Source organism: Camelus bactrianus, chromosome 33 (assembly GCF_048773025.1).
Source record: "Camelus bactrianus isolate YW-2024 breed Bactrian camel chromosome 33, ASM4877302v1, whole genome shotgun sequence".
Classification (NCBI taxonomy): domain Eukaryota; kingdom Metazoa; phylum Chordata; class Mammalia; order Artiodactyla; family Camelidae; genus Camelus; species Camelus bactrianus.
This window is the reverse complement of record NC_133571.1, coordinates 20,781,623-20,804,111: the sequence shown is the minus strand read 5'-3', so window position 1 is coordinate 20,804,111 and position 22,489 is coordinate 20,781,623. Positions and strand designations below refer to the sequence as shown.

Here is a 22,489-nt window from a genome sequence, read left to right as displayed (position 1 = left end):
CTTTCAGAATTGATGGAAAAATGCTGCTTTCTGAACGTTGTTAATTGGGACTCTCTTCCCAGCCCACTTCCAGTCTGCCATCTGCCCCTTTATTCTGGTTTAAAATTTTCCAGTATTCACTTCCTCCTTTATTTCCCTCTGTCCCCTTCTGTGCCATCCTTCCTCCCCTGTCCCCACGGCCAGCTCTGCCTCCCCCCTCCTCTCCCAGCTCCTCCCGGCCTTGTCTGCCCACTGCCCCGGACCCTCCCCTCTCACCCACGACTCCTTCCTTGCTCCCCAGCCCCTCTTCCTCTGCCTTCGCCGGGCAGCCCTCAGCCACTGGAGCCCTCGCTGGAAGAGGCCTGTCTCTGTGTTTGTTTCCTGCGTGGGAGGGAGAGGCAGGCCTTGAGAAAACAGTTCAAAAGTGCAGAAAAACTTTACCTCTTCCAGCCTAAATAAATGGGCTCCACTCCGTTTGTTTGCCCAGATTTTTCCTTTGCCCGCGGAGAAAACTTCTCACCCTCCACCTTGGCCAGCCCGGTCTCCCCGGTGATCCTCAGGCATCCCCTCCATGCATGTCTTGTCCCCAGGCCTGGTGCAGGGGGCCCCCGCGGTGAGCCCCTGACCCGGCGGTGCTGGGCGGGACGGGCCCTGGAGCCCCGAGCTCTGGTGGCGCAGCTGCTGCCGGCAGAAGGGCCCAGGGACCGAGGCGCTTCCTTTGTCCAGACAGGACTTTCTCTGTGATGAAGATGATGGGGAAAATGAAAGGAAACGTTCCTGGGTCCATCACTTCTGCCTCCCCTGCTTGTAACTCTTAGCAGGAACGGGTGGACGACACCCAGCATTAGTGTCTGGCGATCTGGGCCTGGGCGCTGGCCGGGACACTCGCCTGGCCTGATGGCCTTGGTGAGGTCACTGCAGCCCCCTTTGTGAGCCTCGATATTCTCACCGGTGTGATGGAGGTAATCCCAGACCGAACCTTGGCGTTTTCAGGAGCATAGTTGGCTGTGGGAGAAAACATTTTTGAAAATGTAAAATGCTACTCGGAGAGCAGCCCTGAAAATTGTAGGTGGGAGTCAAGAGAAATGAAAATAAATTGATTAGCCCTATCAGCCAGCGTCTCCCGGATCCCAGAGGGTGAGGCGCCGAAGAGTGACACGTCGGGGGTGGGTGCAGCTCGGCGTTAAAGCACATGCTTAGCACGCGGGGGGATCTTGGGTTCGATCCCCGGTACCTCCATCAAATAAATAAATAAATAAACAAGCAGATAACCTAGTTACCTCCCCCACCCCTCCAGAAAAAGTTTAACAAAGGGTAATACATAAAGGGAAGCAGTGCAAGCTGGGGTGATGACGAGGTCTAGGGGGTCAGATGTTTTCCATGTTCTCCTCGAGAGGGGTGAGCCTTTGCCACGTTGTTGCCAAAAAGTACCCTGTCACCAGTACTTTGGATGAAGTCAGGGCAGGGGCTGGCCCTCACTCAGAAGGCTCAGATAGGGGAGGAGCCGGGAGAATGCACTCTGGCTTATCTGCAGACCTTGGGGTTGAAATGGCCCAATTCATGCTTTCCTCCTGAGTAGCAGGGAGACCTTGGCCCCGTGTTTTCCATCACAAAACAAGTGCTACTGATCTGGGACATCCAGGACTTGCGAAATGCGTGGTGCCGAGGGAGTCAAGTGTTGTTATCTATGAAGGAAATGATTTGAAACGTGTGATCCACTCTGCAAACGACTTGGGATGATCTTTTAAGAACTTTATTCTTTGAAGTACTCTACTGAGGCAGCCTTATGTGCAGGAATCCTAATTTCAGTAATTAAAACATTCTTTTAAACTGTGGGCATGTCATTCATTTAAGGGCACAGAAATGACTAGGGTAAGAATGCAGCTTGGATTCTAGCACATTCCAAACATGTGGGAAAAGAGTTTTGGGCACAAAATCACAGTTTTGTTTTGTGCCATATTGACTCTAAGTTGGCACTCTTAGGACGCTTTTAAAACCAAAAGGCGTGTTAGGTCCACTAGGTCCTAGAGCTGTGAAGTGTTGTCATGAAAACACAGCTTTTAGCTGATCATTGCTACAAAAAAGATTTCCTCCTGAGCGGACTGGGGATACAGAATAGGTAAGAAATTAGTATGTTCTGTTAAAAAAAATGAGCCTGATTCAGGGGATTTCCATTTATATCTCTGAATCCGATTTTTGCATTCATTTTCTCACCTTCTCAGTTGCTCAGCCGTACCTGGGGAAATTGCCAGGTTCCTTCTCCTTGCTGTCTCTCTAAGCTTTGGGAAATACAATCATATATATATATATATATATATTTTAATCTTTATAGTTTACGAGACACTTCTCAGTTCAGTTCAAGTCGCTGGGAATTTATTGAGCACCTATTAGCATGAGGCTTTGGTATTTTCACACATGTTTAATGTCATCCTCGCTGCCGGGCAGGTCGAGAATCCTAGCGAGTAAAAGATGCTTTAAAAGATACTCCTGAGCTCTCAGGGGTCCCTGTGGCCGGTCCCAAGCACCCTCACTTGCCAGGGCTGCTGGAGGAAACACAGAATTAGGAGTCACTCCAGCAGGGCCTGTTCATTCAGGTATCTCTGCTTTCAGGCCATGTGCCTGATGTAGAGGGTGGGAGATTTGAACTGTTCTAAGGAAAGAGCCAGAAAGTGTAGCAGCAGGACCCAGGGGGCAGTTCTGCTTTCTGGCTCAGATCCTGGAACGGAAGAGCCTCTCTGGGCTTCCCTGAACACCTGGAGTTGATTTGGGTTTTGCTCTGACTTCGAAACATTTGCTGAGGGGGAGGATGGTGGAGGGGGGAGGAAAGAAATAAATCCAGTGATTAAAAATAGCTTTTGGATGTCAGGTGCCTGAACGAATTTGGGAGCACGCCCGCAGCCCTTTTTGTCTGGCAGGTCTGAGCTCCGCACTGCCGAATTACAACTGCTTTCATTTGTTTCCCCTGCTCCCCTACCATGTCATGGTCAAGGGCTCATTGGAACCATGTGTGAGCCTGGTGAGTCACCAGATCCTCAGGACTCCAGTGGTAATAATGTGTTAAAACTCCTCTTGGGGGATGGGGCGGGGGCTGGAGGAAGGGGAGAAGGGAGGGGACTGAAGTCACTTCCTACGGATGTTCAGGGTGCTCGGTCCTCTCCATAGAGTTCTTTCCCAGGCCCGGCTGCAGGGCCCGGGGCCGGCTTCCCGGTGCTGTTTGGAGCCTGCTTTGCCTCTCAGAGCGTCATCTCTTTTGTCTGGGGGCACGGCTTCCCCCTGAGCAGAGGCATCTACCTTTGAGTTGGCGCCTTCGGCCCGGGGCAGCAGGATCGAGATGCTGCGATCGGAGGCTGGCTTGCCTTTGGCCAGTCAGGTTGCTGAAGGGTGAACTGGGGATTTTCTGGGCAGCTCCTTTCCCCCCCTCTTTACAGTGGTTTCTTATTGGCTGGTGACTTTGAGGGCGTTGGTTAAAGAGAAGGACAGAAGCCCAGTGTGTTTACCTAACTGATAAGGAGAGTCTGTCTGGGGGTCATGCGGTCCATTATTTGGGGCCCCAGCTTTGGTTGGGATGAGAGGCCCAGCTCTTGCTCAGTTCCTGCTGGAGCCAAGAATCCTGCTTGTCCCTCATTTCTGTCACCTCGTTAGGTTTATGAAAGGGGGGAGGGGCGGCGGAGGGACACTTACTTTCCTTCGCTGCCTTTAACCCCAGCCAGAAACTTCGTGGATTATACTGGCTCCCCAGCTGAAGTCCTGCCTCGCCAGGTTTCGAGGGCCTGGAACAGGATTTTGAATCACGAGTGTAAGACAAAAACCTTCCTGTCTGGTTCCAACCCACCGTTCCATGAAGGAGAGAGGGGCTGAATGAGATTCCTTCTCACAGCCTCCTGAGATCTTGGTGTCCTCCTTGGGGAGATCCGCTTGGAGACCAGTAACAGCTCTCCGGGGACAATCAGCTCCGTGTTCCAGCCCTGGCTGCGGCTGTTTTCCTGTTCCTCTTTGCTCTGGAGAAGGAGAGGCACCTCTGCTCTCACCCTGGGGCTTGTCCTAGGCAGTTGGGCAGCTGTCCTTTGGGGGCTGCCTGGAATCCCCAGCCGTTTTCCATCCACTCCTGGTTAGAGCTGTAAGTTCACGAGGACACTGACAGGCGGAGTTAGCTCTGCAGCCTGCTGCTTGTCGGCCGTGGGGGTCAGAGGGGCTGGCTGACCGTCCGGATTTGAAATCACGTCTCTCTGCTCCAACTTCATCACTTTCCAGACCGTAGTAGCCTTGCTTCAAAAGAAGTTCAGGTTCAGGTGGGCCAGTGAATGAAACGTGGGCCCAGGTTTAAGCACCGTGGAAAGTAATCTGAAGCCTTGTTATCTGTGTTTTTCCGTGAGCTTATTTGTGTCTGGTAATCTCTCATATCATGATCCTCCTTTATCTCAGAAATATCCTCCTGACAATAAAATGTTTGTGGGTGAAATGGCATGTCGCCTGGGATTAGAGTTTCAGTTCTGTGTTGGGGGTGGGGGATGAAGTAAAAGCGGGTAGTGCGGATGGATTCTGAGCAGGGATTTATTACAGTATTCCCTCTGCCCTGGTGTATGATTAAGCATGGCCATAATGAAAACCTTAAAACCCTATAAGGGCTATGACACTATCTATCAACAGGCGTCTTTTTAGCAATGCATTGATTGAGTGGCTTACCCAGGGTGAGTCCATTAGTGGCAAAACTGAGAGCCCGTGGGTTCTGACCAACAAGCCAGGTCAAGCTCAGTGCATGTCCCACTGTGTCCTTCTCCCTCGTCTTCAGAATCTTATCTTTCCATTTGGGGCAGTTGTCCTTTTTTTTCCTCCGTATGAAGCAGAAGGTTTCTTCTTGGTTTCCTTTAGCTTTAAGAGACCCATTTCAGCAAGACTTTAGGTAACTAATTAGCCTTGTATTTTGTGCACAGCTGCCCATCGGGGTGCCCCAGGGGTGAACGCAGAGGGAAGGATACCAGGTTGTCATTTACTACGTGTCACTTTGTGTGGAAGGAAGTCCCTCTACCCTTAGCTCCAAGAGAAGATTCCTGTCGATTCTGTAAATGGCTTTTAATGATGTCTTTCTGGGGCTAGCCATATGGAAGCCTGGATTTCTTCGATCCAGGAATGGTTTTGTTTCCGTTTTTAATTATTGCCTCAAGTGCATCTAATGTTCATACTGGGAAATAAAAGTCCCGTTTTCTGTCTCAACTGTAGAAGTTTCAGTTTTTTTGGATTTCTGAGCCGTCCCTATTTGCAGCCGCAGTGGGTTAGAGTGGGAAGGCCTTGGACGTAAGAGTTGAAAGGTTGAGTTAAGCCAAACTCTTGATCTCTTGTTGTCTTGGTTTCTTCATCTGTAAGGTGGGGACCCTTTAGTACTTTCCCAGGCCCTCCAGGAGTTTCACGTTGTGAGGATTTGGGGGATGGTGTGCACGAAGTGTGTTGATGGACAGAAGTGGTTTGCAGGCATGAGGCGCATTATGCATTCTTGGTGTTTCATTTATGCTGCTGCTGACGGGGGCAGTACCCCCCCGCACACGGCTGGTATCCCCATGGAAGCCCACCAGGCTTTGGCCCGTCCAGTGGTCATGCAAGACTGGAACGTGCACCCTAAATTTCTGGTCCTTGTCTGAATCTCTCATCTCCTAACGCTTGGGTCCCAGATGCTCCAATTTCCCCTGGCATTTATTTGATGCTGATGAGAGGAGAAACATCTCAGGTCAGTAAGGCCATATGTCTGGAACTTCTCCCGGGACAAACATTCTAGGGGAGCCATTTGGTTTCAAACAACTTTAAAGAGTGGTGTGAAAAGTCACATGAAATGTCCTGACGGGGTTTTGGACACTGAGCCGTCCTTGACTCTGAGTTCCGTATAAGAGAATTGAAACCCTTGTTCTACTTTTGGCTTAAAACATCCTTGGTCTGTATTAGCTTTTGGTCAGGATTAGGTCACAATGAAAAATAAGCAGGTGTTTCCCTGCATTGAAAAGCCACAGCTCATTGTTTCCCTGCTGATTCAAGGGAAGCTACCTGCTCGTGTCTACTTGGGGACTGTGTAGCCTTGGTTGGACAGTTTGCTATTTACTCACTAGCTTCTCCTTTCAGAAATGTGGGTGGGGGGAGGGTACAGCTCAGGTGGTAGAGCACATGCTTAGCATGCACAAGGTTCTGGGTTCAATCCCCCAGGACCTCCATTAAAAATTAAAAAATCCTAATTACCTCCCTCACTGCCAAAAAATAATAAAATAATATAATAATAAATAAAATACTTAAAAAAAGAAATGTGAGTGATTCTTAACTCAGATTAAGGGTCCTGAGGAATAATCAATGGGTCAGAAATCTAATATACTTGTATTTATGTCTCATAAATATCTTTAGAGCCTCCGTTGTATCAGCAGAGTATGTCTGTAGGTCAGGTTCTTAGCATTTTGAGATAAATGTGTTATTTGAATTTAAGATACTGCAATTACAATTATTAACACACAGGCAATTTTAGTGCTTATCCATAAAATACAATTGGTTAATTTCTTTGGAGGCACTGATTCATTTCTAGATGCTTTCCAGAAATTAGAAATATTGTTGGCGCCTAATGCAAGCGTTACAGTAGGTAGCGAGATGAAGTGCAATGAGAATGACAGAGATGCCTGCCTGGGCTAAACCACGTCAGCGTCTCCACCTGTGATGACTTCATCGCTGCTCTTGGTCAGCGTGATTTGGCAGAACTGTCACAGTCGTAAACGAGCAACGTCAGGGGCATCTTTTACATTCATACTCTACGTGATAAGGGTTTAATGTTTTAAATTAATGTCTGCTTTTGAAGGTGATTATTCATCCTCATTTAAATGCAAAGCCTGCACTACAAAAAAAAGGTTGAAAAAGACAATCCTGGCTAATTGTTCATTCACTTACAGAGGTGTTTTGATTTTTTTAAACCAAAATTCCACACTTTCTAAAATTGGATAAAGACCTGACTTTCCCATCTGAATCCTCTGGGTCGAAGGGCAGTGATATGCCTTCTCCTCAGCTCGTCCAGTCCAGGTGTCCCACGTGTGTGGGGTGTGAGCACCTTCCCAAGAGGTCCAGCGCTTTGAACCCCCAGCAGGTGCAGCCGATGGCACGTGGACCGGGCCTTTGCAGATGGCATTGAGGTGGAAGCAATTCCAGCTGCTTCCCTTGGAGTGAGAACCCGGAAGTGCCGGCTCCCTGGTGGGAAGTGGAAACCCACGTGGAGCCTTGTCAGCCCAGAGGCTGTGTCCAGGCCAGACTGCCTGAGTGCGTGCAGTTGGAGGAAGCAGACTCTGGGAAACCTCGTTCTCCGGCCTTCTGCTGTCGCTCTCAGCCTTCACATCACCCTGGCACCCAACTGCCCAGGCTTTCCCATTTAGAAGATGCCTGGGGCCTCCAGTCTCATCCTTCAGTTCCCATTTGCAGCAGAACCACGGCTCGTCCGTTTGGCCTGGCCCGCATTTTCCACATGTGCTGTCCTGGCCAATTTCCGCCATCAGTAAAAGACCTTTTCATTGAGTGATAAATCTAATGACGGGAACTAACACATGCAACAAAACCCACACAGCTCAAGGTCATGGATTTGTGTTGGATGGGAGTGAAGGGAAGGAAAGTGGATTCAAATTTGGAAAACATTAAATTCACCAAACATTCGTTGATTGACTCTTGTGTTTCGGCTGGTGCTGGGAGCTGAGGGTACTGCAGCTGAGCAGCAATACTCTTGGTTAAATAAAGAGCCTTTTTCTCTAAAGTCAAACTGACTTCTACTCATAGAAGGAGGGACATCCTGGACCTGCCACTTAGCTGTTCTTGGGCGAGTAGCGTGAGGATGGGGGGTGGCACTAATGTCTTAGTGACTCATTTGATGATTACTCCATTGTTTGAAAGGCTGGATGTTATGTAATCAACATTCTGTCCCCTCTCCCCCACCCCCCCCAAACAATCTGGGATTTTCCATCATTTTGTCAACCTTCCTGGAGGCATGTTGATTTTTCCACTGGATTTTTTTGGGCATGTCCCAGGGCAACCCAAATTCTCCACTCCCTGGAACTTCAGATCCCCCTCCGTGGCAGGGCCTGGGAGGGCCGTGGCAGTGAACCCTCCTGTTCTTCCAGGGCGGAGGGTGGACTCTGGGCAGTTTCCTGACAGCATCGCTCAGAGCAAACCCAGGGAAAGTGCTGCCTGCCCTTTATTGCCATGTAATTTCCATTCATTTTGACGTTCAGAGGCAATATATTTTCTTCTTTTTTTCAGAGGTCACCAGTTGTCAGTTTTCCCCTCCTGTGTTTCCATTTTATTCAGCCAGTAGCACATTGTGTATGTCCAGAGAACTTTTTAAGTAGCCAGGGCTCAGAGATGGCTGGTGGGGAACTGCTGCAGGGCCCCGCCTAGAACTCAGCCGTTTTATGTCAGTTTCATCTGCTACACTGAGGACGCAGGGCGAGCAAGAGGGCTTCTGGAATTCCTGCAGAAAAGTGTATTGCTTCTTATGGGTCACAGGACAGCGAGGAGGAGCTCTCAGGACATTCCTTTGCTTTGTAGCTTCTTGTGGGAAATTGTGCCTGAGGTGAGTTCAGAGGGCTTTAAACTTGAATCATATTTACGTATCTTTGCTTTGAACATGGTCTGCATGTACATGAAGGGGTGGACACGGCAGAGATACAGATACAGGTGGAAATAGCGAAAGAGGGCACGTTTGTGCCCAGTCTGCAGATTGTGGTCCCTCACTCTTCTTCACCACCTGCGTAAATCAGGCTTTGTAGGTGTTATCTCCTGTCTGCACTTCAAATTTGCCCACTTCCATTGTCCGCATGGCCACCTTCCTAGTCAAAGCCACCACCATCTCTCACCACGGCTGATGTGAGAGCTTTTTAACAAGTTTTGCTATATCCCTGCAGAGTTACCTCCTAAACCATCCTTTACAGAGCAGCCACTAAGGCCATCCTTTTTCCCCCAATTTTTTAAGAATTGTGGTTACATGAACATAACATGAAATTTACCATCTTGACCATTTTTAAGTGCACGGTTTAGTGGTATTAAATACATTCGTCATGTTGCACAATCATCACGGCCGTCCAGCTCCAGAACCCTTTTTATCTTGTAAAAGTGAAACTCTTGTTCCCATTACCCAACAACTCCCCAGTCCCTGCTCCCTCCAGGCCCTGGCAACTACCATTCTCCTTTCTGTTTCTATAAATTTGACTATTCTAAGTACCTTATGTAATCTGGCTTTTTGTGACTGCCTTATTTCATTTAGCAGGCTGCGAACGTTCATCCATGTTGCAGCACAGGTCAGAATCCCCTTCCCTTTTAAGGCTGAACGATGTTGCACTTTATGTATATACTGCAGTTTGCTTATGCATTCATCTGCTGATGGGCACCTAGTTGCCTCCACATCTTAGCTGTTGTAAATAGTGCTGCTATGAGCATGAGTGTACAGATGCCTCTTTGAGACCCTGCTTTCCACTCTTTTGGGTTAATAGAGAATCTCTAAATCTCAACAACAAAAAGAGAAATGACTATTAAAAATGAGCAAAACACTTGAGTAGACATTCCTCCAAAGAAGGTACACAGCTGGCCAGCGAGCACTTGGAAAGATGCTCCACATCACTAATCATCAGGGAAATGTAGATGTGATAACACTTCACATCTACTACGGCGGCTACTATTAAAAAAATGCAGAAAGTAGCGAGTGTTGGTGAGGAAGTGGAACCCTCATGCGCTGTGTGGGGCGTAAAATCGTGCAGCCCTTGTGAGGAAGACTGTATGGCGGTTCCTTGAACAATTAAAAATAGTGTCACCGTAAGGTGATCTTAAAACCAAGTGTAGTCATGTCATTCCTCTGCATAAAACTCTCAGTGCCTTTCTGTTTTACTCAGGGTACAATTCTGAATTCCTTAGCACACTTCCTGCTTACCTTTTCAGCCTCCCCTCCAGCAGCTGTGCCCCTGGCCCCTCTGCCCCTGCGGCACTGATCTTTTTGATCCTTAAACAGGGCAAGGTTCCCTCTTCCCCCATCTCAGGACCTTTGCACAATTTTCTTTATCTAGGATCGGGATCCTGTAGTTTTAGTGGTCACCGGGATCACCTGGATTCTGTGTTAAAAACGGATTTCCGGGCTCCGCCTCCCCCCCCCCCAAGGTTCTGACCCAGGAGGCTTGGGTGGGGCTGAGAATGCGCACTTCTCACCGTTCCCAGGTGATGCTGATGCTGCTAGCCTGGGGACCACACTTTAAGAACCACTGGTCTGCAGTATTTTAAAAAAAAACAACTCCTGTGTATCCTTCAGACCTCAGGTTGATGTTCTCACTTCTAAGGGAGTCCTTCTCAGATTCCTCCAGACCTGCATGAGTCCCTGTTTTGTGTTGACATTCTATCTTCTCCTCCTACGAAGCCCTTTTTGACGTTGTATTTGGACGTTTAATTGTGTAAGTGGTTTTTCAATGACTGTTTGCCCTGCTGGAGTCGGATTCCCAGCTCCATACGTTAGGGGTCACTTCTGTTGTCTTCACGGTTCTCTCTGCAGTTCCATGCATGGAGTGAGTGCTGAGTAATTGCTGCATGGATGTTGTCACTGCCTTACGCAGGGAACTGGAAGTAGGTAGAAGCAGTAATAATCTCAGTGAATGGGGGCCACGGGGACTTTGTAGAGCTCTGCAGGAAGAAGAAACAGACTTTGTCAGAGAGACGGGACATCCTAGGCAAGAGTCAGGTTTTTTTTTAAGGGCCCTACCGCACTGTGGAAAGCCCCCCAGATTTCACCTGCCCTGGTGAGGATGTTAGTACAGTCATGTCTGATCTTGCCTTCTTCAGGCCTTTCGTGCTCTGTTCTATTTCACGGGTGATTAATTACCTATTTCTTTTTTTTTTAAATTGAAATACAACTGACATATAACATTGTATTCATTTCAGGTGTATAACAGTATGATTTGGTATATGTGCATATTGCAAAATGATCCTCACGATGGGTCTAGCTAACATCTGTTATCGTTTTTTTTTTTTTTCTTGCAGATATGGAATGTGCAGATGTCCCACTGTTAACTCCAAGCAGCAAGGAAATGATGTCTCAAGCCTTGAAAGCTACGTTCAGTGGTTTCTCTAAAGAGCAGCAACGTCTGGGGATTCCAAAAGGTATGTCAGGAAGAGAGAGGATGGAATCAGAGACCTGGGCACGGTCAGCTTCCCCACCTGGGGTGTGAGTAGACATTGTTTCTCAGCAGCTTTCAGTCAGCAACTGCTGATCTTTGCAGACAACTGTTGGGACAAGCGCAGACACCTGTTCATGCTCCTTCATCTCCTGGCTTTGTCACTGCCATCTTGGTCTTAGGGCAGTGGTGCCCAAACTCGTTTGCATGTTAGATTGGGGATTGTCAAAAGCATCGCCCAGCCCAGGCCATGTCCCAGACCCATCAGTAATGCGCAGGCTCCTCAGGGGCCTCAGCAGTGCAAATAAGCTTGGAAAGCACGGTCTTGGAGCCCTTCTGGGTTGCCACTGGACGACCTTGGCGAGCTGCATTTCTGGGAATTTACTTTTTTCTTTTCCGTGTCCTTGGTGAAATGCGTTTACACGTCAGGGTGCTGGTCTGAAAGGGTTTCTTCAGGAATGTGAGGGAAAATGACTTGAGGTGTCAGGAAGGGAAAACGAGTGGGGAAGACTTGGGTCTTGACCAAGCAGCATTTCGTGGACAACGGAGAGCAGAATGAGCACTTTTCTACTGAGTAAGAGAAATGCTGTCTCCAGCATTCCTCCCTGCCAGACACAAACCTTAGGTAGTTTCTGCGACTGTGACCTCTTTTTCATGAACTCTCCTTTACCACAAGCCCCCGTTGACAGCAGTGCCCGGCATCCTTGCAGGACCATCAGGCAGAATAACATGAATTTTGACCATGGGGTTTTCCAACATCTCATAAAGTCATCTTCGAGACTGAAGAGGGTAACTTTGCGAGCAGGTGTGATGTGGGTACCACAGCTTGCCATCACACTCTCTGAGTGGCATCAGCTGGTGTGGTCACGTTGAAGAGATTATGTGTAGTCTGTTCTCTGCTGCCTCTCAGTGCAGGGCCCGTGATACCGATACATTTTGCAGGGGATCTGGTATAATACAGGTACCTAATATGTTACTGCTAAGCATCACTTGGATGACCTACTGTCACTAATCGTTGTGATGTTACAGTCAGCCCTCCATATCCGAGGGTTCTGCATTGGCGGATTCAGGCAACCCCAGATCAGACTCGGTTGCTTGAATCTGCTGACTGTACCCCACCATTTTACATAAGGGACAGGAGCATCCGTGGGTTTTGGTATCCGAGGGGGTCCTGGAACCAATCCTCCTTGGATCCCAAGGGATGTCTGTATTAATCATAATTAACTAAGAGAAAAATAATTAAACATAAGGACCTCAAGCGAATTATCCAAGTTGAGAGCAGGGAGAGCTGAGTGCAGCCTCCAGCCCACACTTGGCTTTGCTATTATTGCTGTTAAAGAAGCCATTTGTTTCCTTGTCCCAGGCTTTACAAAAAGTCTGGTGGAAACAAGGCCATGAGGGAGGGATTCCTGGAATCTTTGTCTGAAGGTTCCGCAGGTAGAGGATTTTCCATCACTTTTTGCCCGATGACAGGGATCTTCTAGCTGGCAGGATGGAGAATCCAGGGATGTTGAACGTGGGGAGGAGGGTTATGGAAGGTGCCCCATGTGGGGTTCCTAATTCTGTGAATTTGAGAACCTTCTCAGAGACGATCAGATCCTTTCATGTCCTCTCCGAGGCTCGAGGAAGAGTTCAGAGCCTCATCTGCTGGATGTTCATTTGCTTTCGCACCTCAGACCCCCGGCAGTGGACCGAGACGCATGTTCGGGACTGGGTGATGTGGGCTGTCAATGAATTCAGCCTGAAGGGCGTGGACTTCCAGAAGTTCTGCATGAACGGAGCGGCCCTCTGTGCGCTGGGGAAAGACTGCTTTCTTGAGCTGGCCCCAGACTTTGTTGGGGACATCTTGTGGGAGCATCTCGAGATCCTGCAGAAAGGTAAGTAAATGTGTAGGCACAGGGTGAGGTGGGGGCGGTTGGGGTGGTTTTGACTGTTGTGGGGGGAACATGCCAGGTGGTGAACATCGATGCCAGTATCTGGATGTCTAGTTGCAGCTCTGTGGTCCTGGAGACACACCGGTACAGTGCATGGTTCATGGCAGGTGGTCAATACACATTCAATTCTCTTTCTTCCATGTATTGGAGGTTCCAATTTTAACCTGTGGCAAGACCATGCTCCTGAAGCTTCTCGGTTTGCAAAATTCAGATCCCAATCTTTACTTTGACTTCTGTACTGTTAGAACAAGCAGTGCCCACAGCCAGCAGCAAGAGAGCTTTTCTTTCTTTCTTTTTTTTTGGCAATTTGAAGACACACTCCCTTGATCCGTGGCCACATCCACGAGAAAGCTCAGTTTCTCAGAACTGCTTAATAAGACGGCTTCTCTGCCCACTGGCTGGGGTGGGATCAGAGTCGCGCAGTCACCTTTTTCATCTGGAGCAGAAACTGGGGTTATGTCAGGACGCCGTGTTGCAACCTTGTAATGACATGGCCTCCCCTCCCAGCCTCTTCCAACCTTTTTGGACCAAGTGACTCATGTACCACAGTCCTGGCTGGGTATAGAAACAGCAGCAGGCGGCAAACTTGGGTGTTTTTGCGCTTATTTTTCTGAATTTCTTCTTAAAATAAATTGCAGTTACCAGCAGTCAGCAGTGCCCTCCAGCTGACTGTAAGCCTAGAAGCCCGTTGCCCTCTCTGACCCAGGCCCACCCTTTCCCTGTGGTCACCAGCTCCAACCCCCGGGCAGACGCCGGGGGCAGGGAGCAGCGCTCAGGCGTAGCACTTTTCTTCCATATAATACCTTCCTTTGTTTGAGGCTATTTTCCACTCTGCAGTGCCCAGGAGGGACCCAAATTAGACTCCTCTGGGCATCGAAGTGTTATCTTTTTTTCCTTTTTCTTCAGCTTCTGCTGAAAAAGGAATAAATAAGCAGTCGAGAACGAGGTGAATCTTGGCCAGGAGCACTGGGCAGCTGCCCCGGCTTCCCCGAAGCCCCGCCGTGAGCTCGGTGTAACTGCACACAAACCACTCAGACATGCTGACTTGAGCGCCTGTTTATAGAGGGAGAAGATACGGCAGGCACAGAGCAGATCTGAGGCAAGCACTGGCTTCTAAACCCAGCAGTGGCGTCTACCAGACCACGTCACCTGAATATATTCTTCTAATCCACTGCTTCCCTCCAGTCATCACCAGGGGCAGCCAGCGATGGGGAGGAGCTAAGTGTGCCTCTCTGATCATAGTGACAGCTGATACCTACACAGCATCTCCTTGTTTCCAAAGTGCTGGAAAGTACACTTTCTCTCTGGATTCGCCAAACTAGCCCGGGACGCGGGAGGGCGTGTGCTCTCAGTGTCCCCCTCTGAGACACGAGGACAGGTGGGGCGGTTTCCTCAACATCACTCATTTCCTTACACCTGGGTCTTTTCAGTCAAACTTCCTGTCCTGTGTTCTTTGTCTAATGACGCGAGCTCATCAGGCAGCTTCTGGCCTCCTTTCCTGCAAAGGAATTATCTAAGTGAGTTTAGGAGAATTGGGAAATAACTGAGTGGGTTTGAGAACAGAAGTCGTATCATCTCATCCGTTTCCAGTGGAGAGAGGCGGTGAGAATTGTCAGCTCTTCAGATCCTTCAAGGGCTGAGGGAGATGTTTGTATTGAGGCTCCAGCTTTTGTTCTGGAATTAAATTAAAGCAACCCAGCCCCGAAAGAACATAGCTGTCCTGGGTGGGGTAGGAGGCCAGAGGTACCGGGGATGTTTCAATCTGATAAGCTGCTGAAGCAAAGTGCAGTCATTTTATCTCGGCTGGGAACTGTTTTTCTGTGCAGGCATGAACTTGTTGTCCCGGCAGTCTCTGCTCCCAGAAAGCTGTCAAATACCGGAGGGAAAACCCAAACCCACCCTCTCTGTGTCTGGGTCTTGTAGTGAAATGCGATCAGACTGTTCCATGCAGCGGCCAGAGGCCACAGCGCTAGGTTCCAGGGCAATGGGAGGATGGGCCAGCTCCCCTGGGCTCAGTCGGGAGCCTTCCTCTGCCTGGTTACCTTCATCCACGAACCCTTCTCGTTCCTAGGGGAGTTGGCATCTAGGTGGAAGTTTGGTTAATGGCACTTGTCTGTTTTGTATGAGCCAAGTGGAGTCACCTTATGTATGTATGTATGTAGAGTCACCTTACTTGTGTCTTGTGTCTTATCTGGACCCAAACTTGAAATCTGAGGGCAAACGGAAAGAACACAGAACAAAAACCAGACATCTGTTGGAAGAAGTGGAGGCTCCAAAACCTACCTGCCTGGGGGCGGGGGAGGGTATAGCTCAGTGGTAGAGCGCATGCTCAGTGTGCACAAGATCCCGGGTTCAATTCCCAGTACCTCCAACTGACAGGAAAAAAAAATAATAAAGTTACTGAAAAATAGATTAATAGATAAAACCTACCTGCCTAGGAGTTTGGGATTAACAGATCCACATTATTGTCTATAAAACAGATAAATAACAAGGACCTACTGTATATAGCACAGGGAGCTATATTCAATTTCTTATAATGAGCTTTAAAGAATCTGAAAAAAATATATACATATATATGTGTATGTATATCTATAACTGAATTGCTTTGCTGTCTACCTGAAACCAACATTGTAAAAAACCCAAATCAACCTGCCTGAAGATTGTCCTGTCTTTCTGAAAAGGTTTGGGACTGATCAGTTGCAGTGCTGGCGACTGATTTTGGTAACCTCCCAGGACGTCTTGAAGCGTGTGATGCTGGTGGCCCCCACGTGCACTGGAATGAGGGTGGAAGCCTCCCCAGCCCTCAGGGATTACACGCCAGTGCACTTTCCAAGATATTAAATCCCATTTCGCAGCTACTGATACAATAAACTTAGCCGTACTTCAGAGATCTCATCTCTAGACAAGGCCCCAGTCAGTGGAGACTCAGACACCAGCTCAGTGAACGTGCAGATTTCTTAGTGGAGGGGCTGAGGTCACTACGGTCCTTGAGTCCAGGGTCCCTTTAGGCCGAGCACCGCTTGCACACTGACCTCTTTGTCTTGTTCCTCCCCGTCTGTTGCAGAGGATGTGAAACCGTATCAGGTGAACGGAGTGAACCCTGCCTACCCCGAGTCCCGCTATACCTCGGATTACTTCATCAGTAAGTCAGCCTGGTTCTCCCCTACCCTCTTCCGGCTCATGCGATGGGAACTGAGGACAGGATCCCTGTCCTAGGTGATCTCAGGCTCCTAGTGGTGATTCTACAGAGAAGAATATTTTCTTCATGTAGACTCTTAGTTCTTTGTTTTGTTATTCCTGCGAAGCACAAGACTTTCCACCTGTTTACATGTCTTATTAACCTGGGGGTCTCTCCGATAACTTCGACACAGAGTCACTCAGTGATTCCACCACTTCCCCCCAAGCTGGGATCCTCTTTGATCCTGTGCCCTGTGCTGGCCTTTGGAGGTTTGGGCTTGGGGTTCTGCCTTGGACCCTGGTGGACATGACAGCCTCTGCTCTGAAATCCTTCCTCCAGGGTGTGCCACGCAGCCTCAGGCTCTTTTTTGTTTTGTTTGTAGGAGTAATTAGGTTTATTTATTTATTTGTTAGTGGAGGTACTGGGGATTGAACCCAGGACCTCCTGCATGGTAAGCACACGCTCTGCCACTGAGCTCTACCCTGCCCTCTAGCCTCAGAGTCTGTTACAGAACATATAGCCTTCTCCTCCTGATGTCGCATCCCTCAGTCTACTGCAGGGGTGGCCGGAGGGGGAGAATTAGTGTAGGGCTGTGGTTATCCGATGGCTTTGCTTTCAAAGGGCGTCTTAAGCAGGTTGTTTTTCGTTGTGTCTTTTTACTTTATTATGATTTTCATTCTGACAACCACAGGGAGCTCATCGTGCGCCAGCAATGTTGGTAGGCTTTCTACAGGCACGATGGCATTTGCCCTGCATCATGACGCTCTGAGAATGAGTGCCACCATCCCTAATTAGAGATGAGAAAACGAAGTCAGAAAAGGGAAGTGTCTCATCAAGGGCCATAGCTCTCAAGTTGGGGAACAAGGTTGAACACCCAGGCCCTTTTGACTTAAAACACTTCCCTTTCATTCCCTAAGGCCGTCAGTGTGTTTCCCACGGTGGGGCCATTGTCAGTGGTGGGGAACCGCCGGTGCCTGTCTCTGCCCTCCCCAATCCCGCACGCTCTGCGTTTCCAGGCTATGGTATCGAGCATGCGCAGTGCGTCCCTCCCTCGGAGTTCTCTGAGCCCAGCTTCATCACCGAGTCCTACCAGACCCTCCACCCCATCAGCTCGGAGGAGCTGCTCTCCCTCAAGTATGAGAATGACTACCCCTCGGTCATCCTCCGGGACCCGCTGCAGACCGACACCTTGCAGACCGACTACTTTGCCATCAAACAAGAGGTGGTGACCCCAGACAACATGTGCATGGGGCGGACCAGTCGTGGTAAGCTGGGTTACTGCTCTAGAAATTTCTAAGGATTAACCTAACTTTGTGAAGGTTTCGGGTCCCATTTTTCCCCTCTTCCTCTTAGCCTCTGCATTCCTGAGTTTTAGCCTTTCTGTCTTACAATGTCTAGATATTAAGGTGGAATTTCAGCCCAGTCCTTCAGGATGACAAGGATTGAGGGTCCACGGTGGAATTGAAATCCGGCGGGTTGACCTATCACATTTCTTATTCGGGTGAAACATTTTACCAAATAGTAACTTTAGTTGAATGGAGCTGCTTTTTAAGGTTTGCGTTATTTCCTTTGAGAGGATTGTGCTTCAGGAGCACACAATCACAGAAAACGGTTCAGGAGAGCCCCGTGCGGAGCCCATTTCTCCGCATCATCCTGGTGTCTGAAGATCCCTGGGTCAGACTGCACATCCCGGCTTGGTGTCCGGGCGACCTCTGCTTCCCAGCCTCCTGTGACTTCTTCGGTTTGGGAAGATACAAGGTGGTTAACCAACGGCTTATTTGGAACCCGCCATCAGCAGTGTGGTGACAGTGTGTATTAGCTAGAGGACCAGGGAAGGAGGTGGCCAGAGGCTTCCAAAAGAAGGTGCTCTTGTTGACATGACTGCTATGAAATGATCAAATGTTCACTGACAGTGAAACAAACATTTCAAAATAGAGCTGGCTGACTCTGTAAAGCAAGAAAAAAAGTTGAATGCACTCAGTTTTTAAGATCGGAACGTAAACACTCAGAGGCACAGGGCACTGAGTGAAGTGTCCAGATGGTTTTGTTTCTGGGAAAAGTGCAGGCAATCGCAGGGAGGGACTTGTTCAGCCAGGGAGAACTAGCTGATTTCTAAAGAGCTGAAAAAGATGTCTGTTCTGGTGGATAAACGGGGAAGAATTACAAACAGGAAGAGCAGCAGGAGAGAGCCCGTTCGAGGGGTGCTTGCGAGGGCTGTAGTCACAGAGGTCAGGCCTGGCCGGGGTGATGGTGATTTCTGCTCAGTGATGACCTGCACCCTCTTCTGAGGCCCAGAGGCCTCTGGGCCATATACGTTGCCCTCTCCTTCGAGTGTTCAGGCTCCCACTTCCTCCCAGCAGGCCCCAGGGTGACCGGCAGGCCTGCAGAGGGAAAGTCCCCAGCAAAATCGGAACCTATAATCTTCCTTCTTAGGGCCCTGGGGTGTTTGTGTTTCAGACCGAAGGGGATGGGTGGGACCAGTGTTGCCTTCCCCTTTCTGACCCTTTTATTTTTGGATGCCTGTCTATTTAAATACCTACACACGTATGTGTACCTTTTTGCACAGGCGAGTCACAGCAACAGAACCACTTTCTTCCTCGTGGGGCTTTCTGTGAGTGTGCGTGGGGGCCCGTCCGCGTTGTCACTTGGGGTAGACCCACTACACATGGTTTTCCAGTTGCGTCTGGCTTTGCATGTCATTGTCCTGTCTCCCTCACCTTCTCTTGGGCCTTGGTTTCAGTCCCCACCACCCCGGACCCGCCCCCCACCCCCATGTGTGATGATGGGCCAGACAGTGTCCTGTGTGAAGGGACAGGAGGGGCTCCTTTCTCGCCTCATTCTCCCTGCTTCTCCCCAAGCTCACACCGCACGGACTGGAGGGAGAGACCGTTTTGTTCATGGCTGCTTCCTGCGTGTTGGAGGTGCTGCCCTCCAGACCTGCTCCAGGGGCTGTGTGAATCAGACCTGGGAGGATTGGTCCGGACTGAAAGCATGGCTGTGAGCGGGCTGTTACTAACAATAATCGTAGTGTTCGGATACCGCACTGGGGTGTACACAGTGCTTCTGTGTCCCACTCATCCGGACTCGGAGAGCTGTCTCCTTTGTGCTGGTCTGTTCGGTGGGGCGCCGTGGGGCCGCCCCGCCTACTGTTCTGCGTGCTCTGAGGTCTGCTGGGTGGAGGCAGACGGCTCTGGGAGGACCTGGCGGGGACGCTTCTTGGAACAGCGGGCCAGGGGACGTCTTAGAGGACGTGTGCGTCCCTGCGTGAGCACGGTAGCACAACTGAGTGTCTAATCCGGGTGGAGTCAACCCGTTTTTGGAGAAAATACCCGTAAGTGAGGTTCCCAGCTCCGGGATTGTGAAAGAGAGCTGAAACGAAAGCGGCGTCCTGCCCCGGACCGCAGCTCTCAGCAGAGCTGCATCTGGCTCTTGTTTGAGCGGCTGCCAGAGAGCGGTCGCGGCCTGGTTCAGGGCCCTTGCTTGCTGGGACTCTTTGGAAACGCCACTGTCTTGCTTGTGGAAATTCCAGTCTCCACGCTCTCCAAATATAAAAATGATGGATAGCATCATCTCAGAGACACTCGAGTGGAAAGGCAGCCTGAACAGCGCTGGCTTGGTGGGGAGTTCTTCATCCAAGTATCGGCTGTCTTGCTTAGGGCTTTAGTGCTGCTTCTCTCGCAGAGACGCTGACTGACCATTAAGCAAACACCTTTTTATAAGAGGCCGCAAAATTTCCTGTTCTGTTGAAAAAGAGGCTGTGACATTCTTGCCCGTGGGCTGTCTTCTTGAGTCTTTTCATGTGAATTTCTGGAAGGGACAATTCCTTCATTTTTAATACTAGTAAAAAGTTGCCAATCTGACAGTGGGCTGAGTGGCCAGGGCTGGTAACTCCGGGAAGCTCTTCGTGTGCCTTCTGGGGAGGACCCTTCTTTGAATGGATGGCTAGAGGAAGGAAGCAGATGAAGCAGATAAATCACCGTGTTCCTGTTCCCAGCAGTCCTGGAGGGGATAAGAGGTTCAGGAAATCTATATAAGTAGATGATGCAAAAATTACTTATTTAACTGAGTATCTTTTATCTGGGACTTTTAAAAATTTCTTGGAAGCAACATATCTTCCTTCCTAATTACTATATATTTAATTTTGGTTTGGACACCAAAATTGAATATTTGGATCTCATTGTTTTAACTAACCTCCTGTGTTATGAGGGGAGAAATATACCAGAAATACACTAGTATTATGCTGTATGTGCCAATCTTATTCTGGGATTTAAACACTGCTGTAGACGAGCCGGCCCTGACTCACAGGTATTTCTGCACACATGTTTGTCACATCCTTTGGCCTCTTGACTTTGCTGAATTGAATTGGCCATTTCATCTCCCGTGATGTAATTTAGGTTGCCTGAAAAGTATCTGGAAGTAAAACAAAAAAAATATTCCTGGGAGCCTTTTCAGCATTTACATGCATTTATTTTCATCACCGCCCCCGCCCCCCCCTTTTCTTTCTTTTCTTTTCTTTTCTTTTCTTTTCTTTTCTTTTCTTTTCTTTTCTTTTCTTTTTTTATTTGTTAGCCTCCTTTGTAATGGCCTTTTTGCCAATGGAAATTTCTCTCGGAGCCATTATGCAATCCTAGCAGCTGTTTATAACCTGGTTTGGGAAATTAATGAACTTGCATGATCTTGTGGTCAGTGGAGAATGCCTTAAGCAACTCACAGAGTAGAGGCTTTCTGACACTGCTGTGGACTTTAACTCTTTAGCTGGTTTCTCTGGTTTTTTTATTGCCTACACTTCCCCAGTAAAGTACAAATTTCAAATACAGAAGTGTACTTGGAGGAGATAAAGAATATAGATTTCTGTGTAAAGGGATGCCAGTGTTTTCTTGTTTCATCTCCTGGGAAAAGCATCTCGTAACTTCTTTGACTTTATTTGAGAAGGCATAGATTCGGTTCTCCACGTATTTCGCTTTAAAATAGGGTTTGCAAAAAAGGCTACAGAGTAATATTTTAGTTCCAGGGTCAAAAGAGGTCAATCTGGTCTTAGTCTAATGGAACTTTTTTTTCCTTATGACCAAAATATTTTGCCAAATTGAGCCTCTTGGAATCATCTCACTGGCCCGAGTTAGAAGACGGACTGAATTGAGCCTGCGCTGTGCAAATTCCTTCATCCACATAGGGTCTAGCTCATCAGCCAGAAATCCCATCATCACAGGTGTGGTTCTCAGCCTGTAGATTCCTGGCTCTAGGCTCTGGAGGTCCCAGGCACCGCTGTCAGATACGAGCAGCCCTGGACTCTGAATCTCTGTCCTGGGAGCTCTGAAACAGGACGGGACCACGGCAGTGGGCTCGCAGACCAGGGCCAGGCGTCTCCACTGGCCGCTCCCTCCCTCCATCCCTCCTGGGGATCCCCACCGAGAGGGTCTTACCGTGTCTCTTCCCATCCCTCCTCCCCGCCCTCCTCCCGCCTCCTCCTCCTCCTCCCGCCTCCTCCTCCTCCTCCAGGTAAGCTCGGGGGCCAGGACTCCTTCGAGAGCATCGAGAGCTACGACAGTTGTGACCGCCTCACCCAGTCCTGGAGCAGCCAGTCCTCCTTCAACAGCCTGCAGCGCGTCCCCTCCTACGACAGCTTCGACTCCGAGGACTATCCAGCCGCCCTGCCCAACCACAAGCCCAAGGGCACCTTCAAGGACTATGTGCGTGACCGTGCTGACCTCAACAAGGACAAGCCTGTCATCCCCGCTGCGGCCCTGGCGGGCTACACAGGTAGGCGCCTGCCCTGCCTCCATGGTCGCTGGTGGCAGCTGTGGGGCGGGCTCCCTGGAAGCCGAGTCCCCAGACCCTGAAGTCAGCCTCTTTCTGCCCGGGGGTCCGGGGTGGGTGGGGGGAGGAGAAGACTCTGAGAGGCGGGTCAGTCTCTCGAGCCGCTCTGCTTGTGACTGGCCATTGGTTTTTGGAAGCGAGTGGTATCATTCTCTTCCAAGGGACCCCTTCCAAGAGTGTGAGGGAAAACTTAAGGTTTTGGACCTTTCCCACCATCTGGGGGAAGGGAACGCTGTTGAGTTGGTGCTTCTGGAAACTCTGCCTCGGGGCCTAGCACCGAGGGGCTGCTCCTCGCCTGCCCTCGGGGAGTCTCTCTAAACACAAAACCAGCCTGGACATGTCTCAGAGCCGCTGCGGAAGGGCCAGCACTCTGGACTCCTCTGAGTGGAGCCCTCAGCCCTAGGCAGGTGTTCAAATGGGAAAAGTGTCCTCGG

The 22,489-nt window shown here is 49.5% G+C and overlaps 1 protein-coding gene across 5 annotated transcripts in view; it reads left to right on the top strand.

Moving 5' to 3' along the window:
• The window catches only part of ETS1 (ETS proto-oncogene 1, transcription factor), a 121,953-nt gene that overhangs the window by 78,685 nt on the left and 20,779 nt on the right, over window positions 1-22,489 (top strand). For 3 of the 5 annotated variants that reach the window (XM_045518722.2, XM_045518723.2, XM_010957857.3), the window contains 5 exons: window positions 10,996-11,115; window positions 12,806-13,006; window positions 16,128-16,205; window positions 17,258-17,506; window positions 21,738-21,998. In XM_045518722.2, coding sequence (XP_045374678.1) covers window positions 10,996-11,115; window positions 12,806-13,006; window positions 16,128-16,205; window positions 17,258-17,506; window positions 21,738-21,998 — 909 coding nt within the window. The remainder of the gene's footprint in view (window positions 1-10,995; window positions 11,116-12,805; window positions 13,007-16,127; window positions 16,206-17,257; window positions 17,507-21,737; window positions 21,999-22,489) is intronic. The other 2 variants (XM_045518724.2, XM_045518725.2) reach the window with 1 other exon arrangement.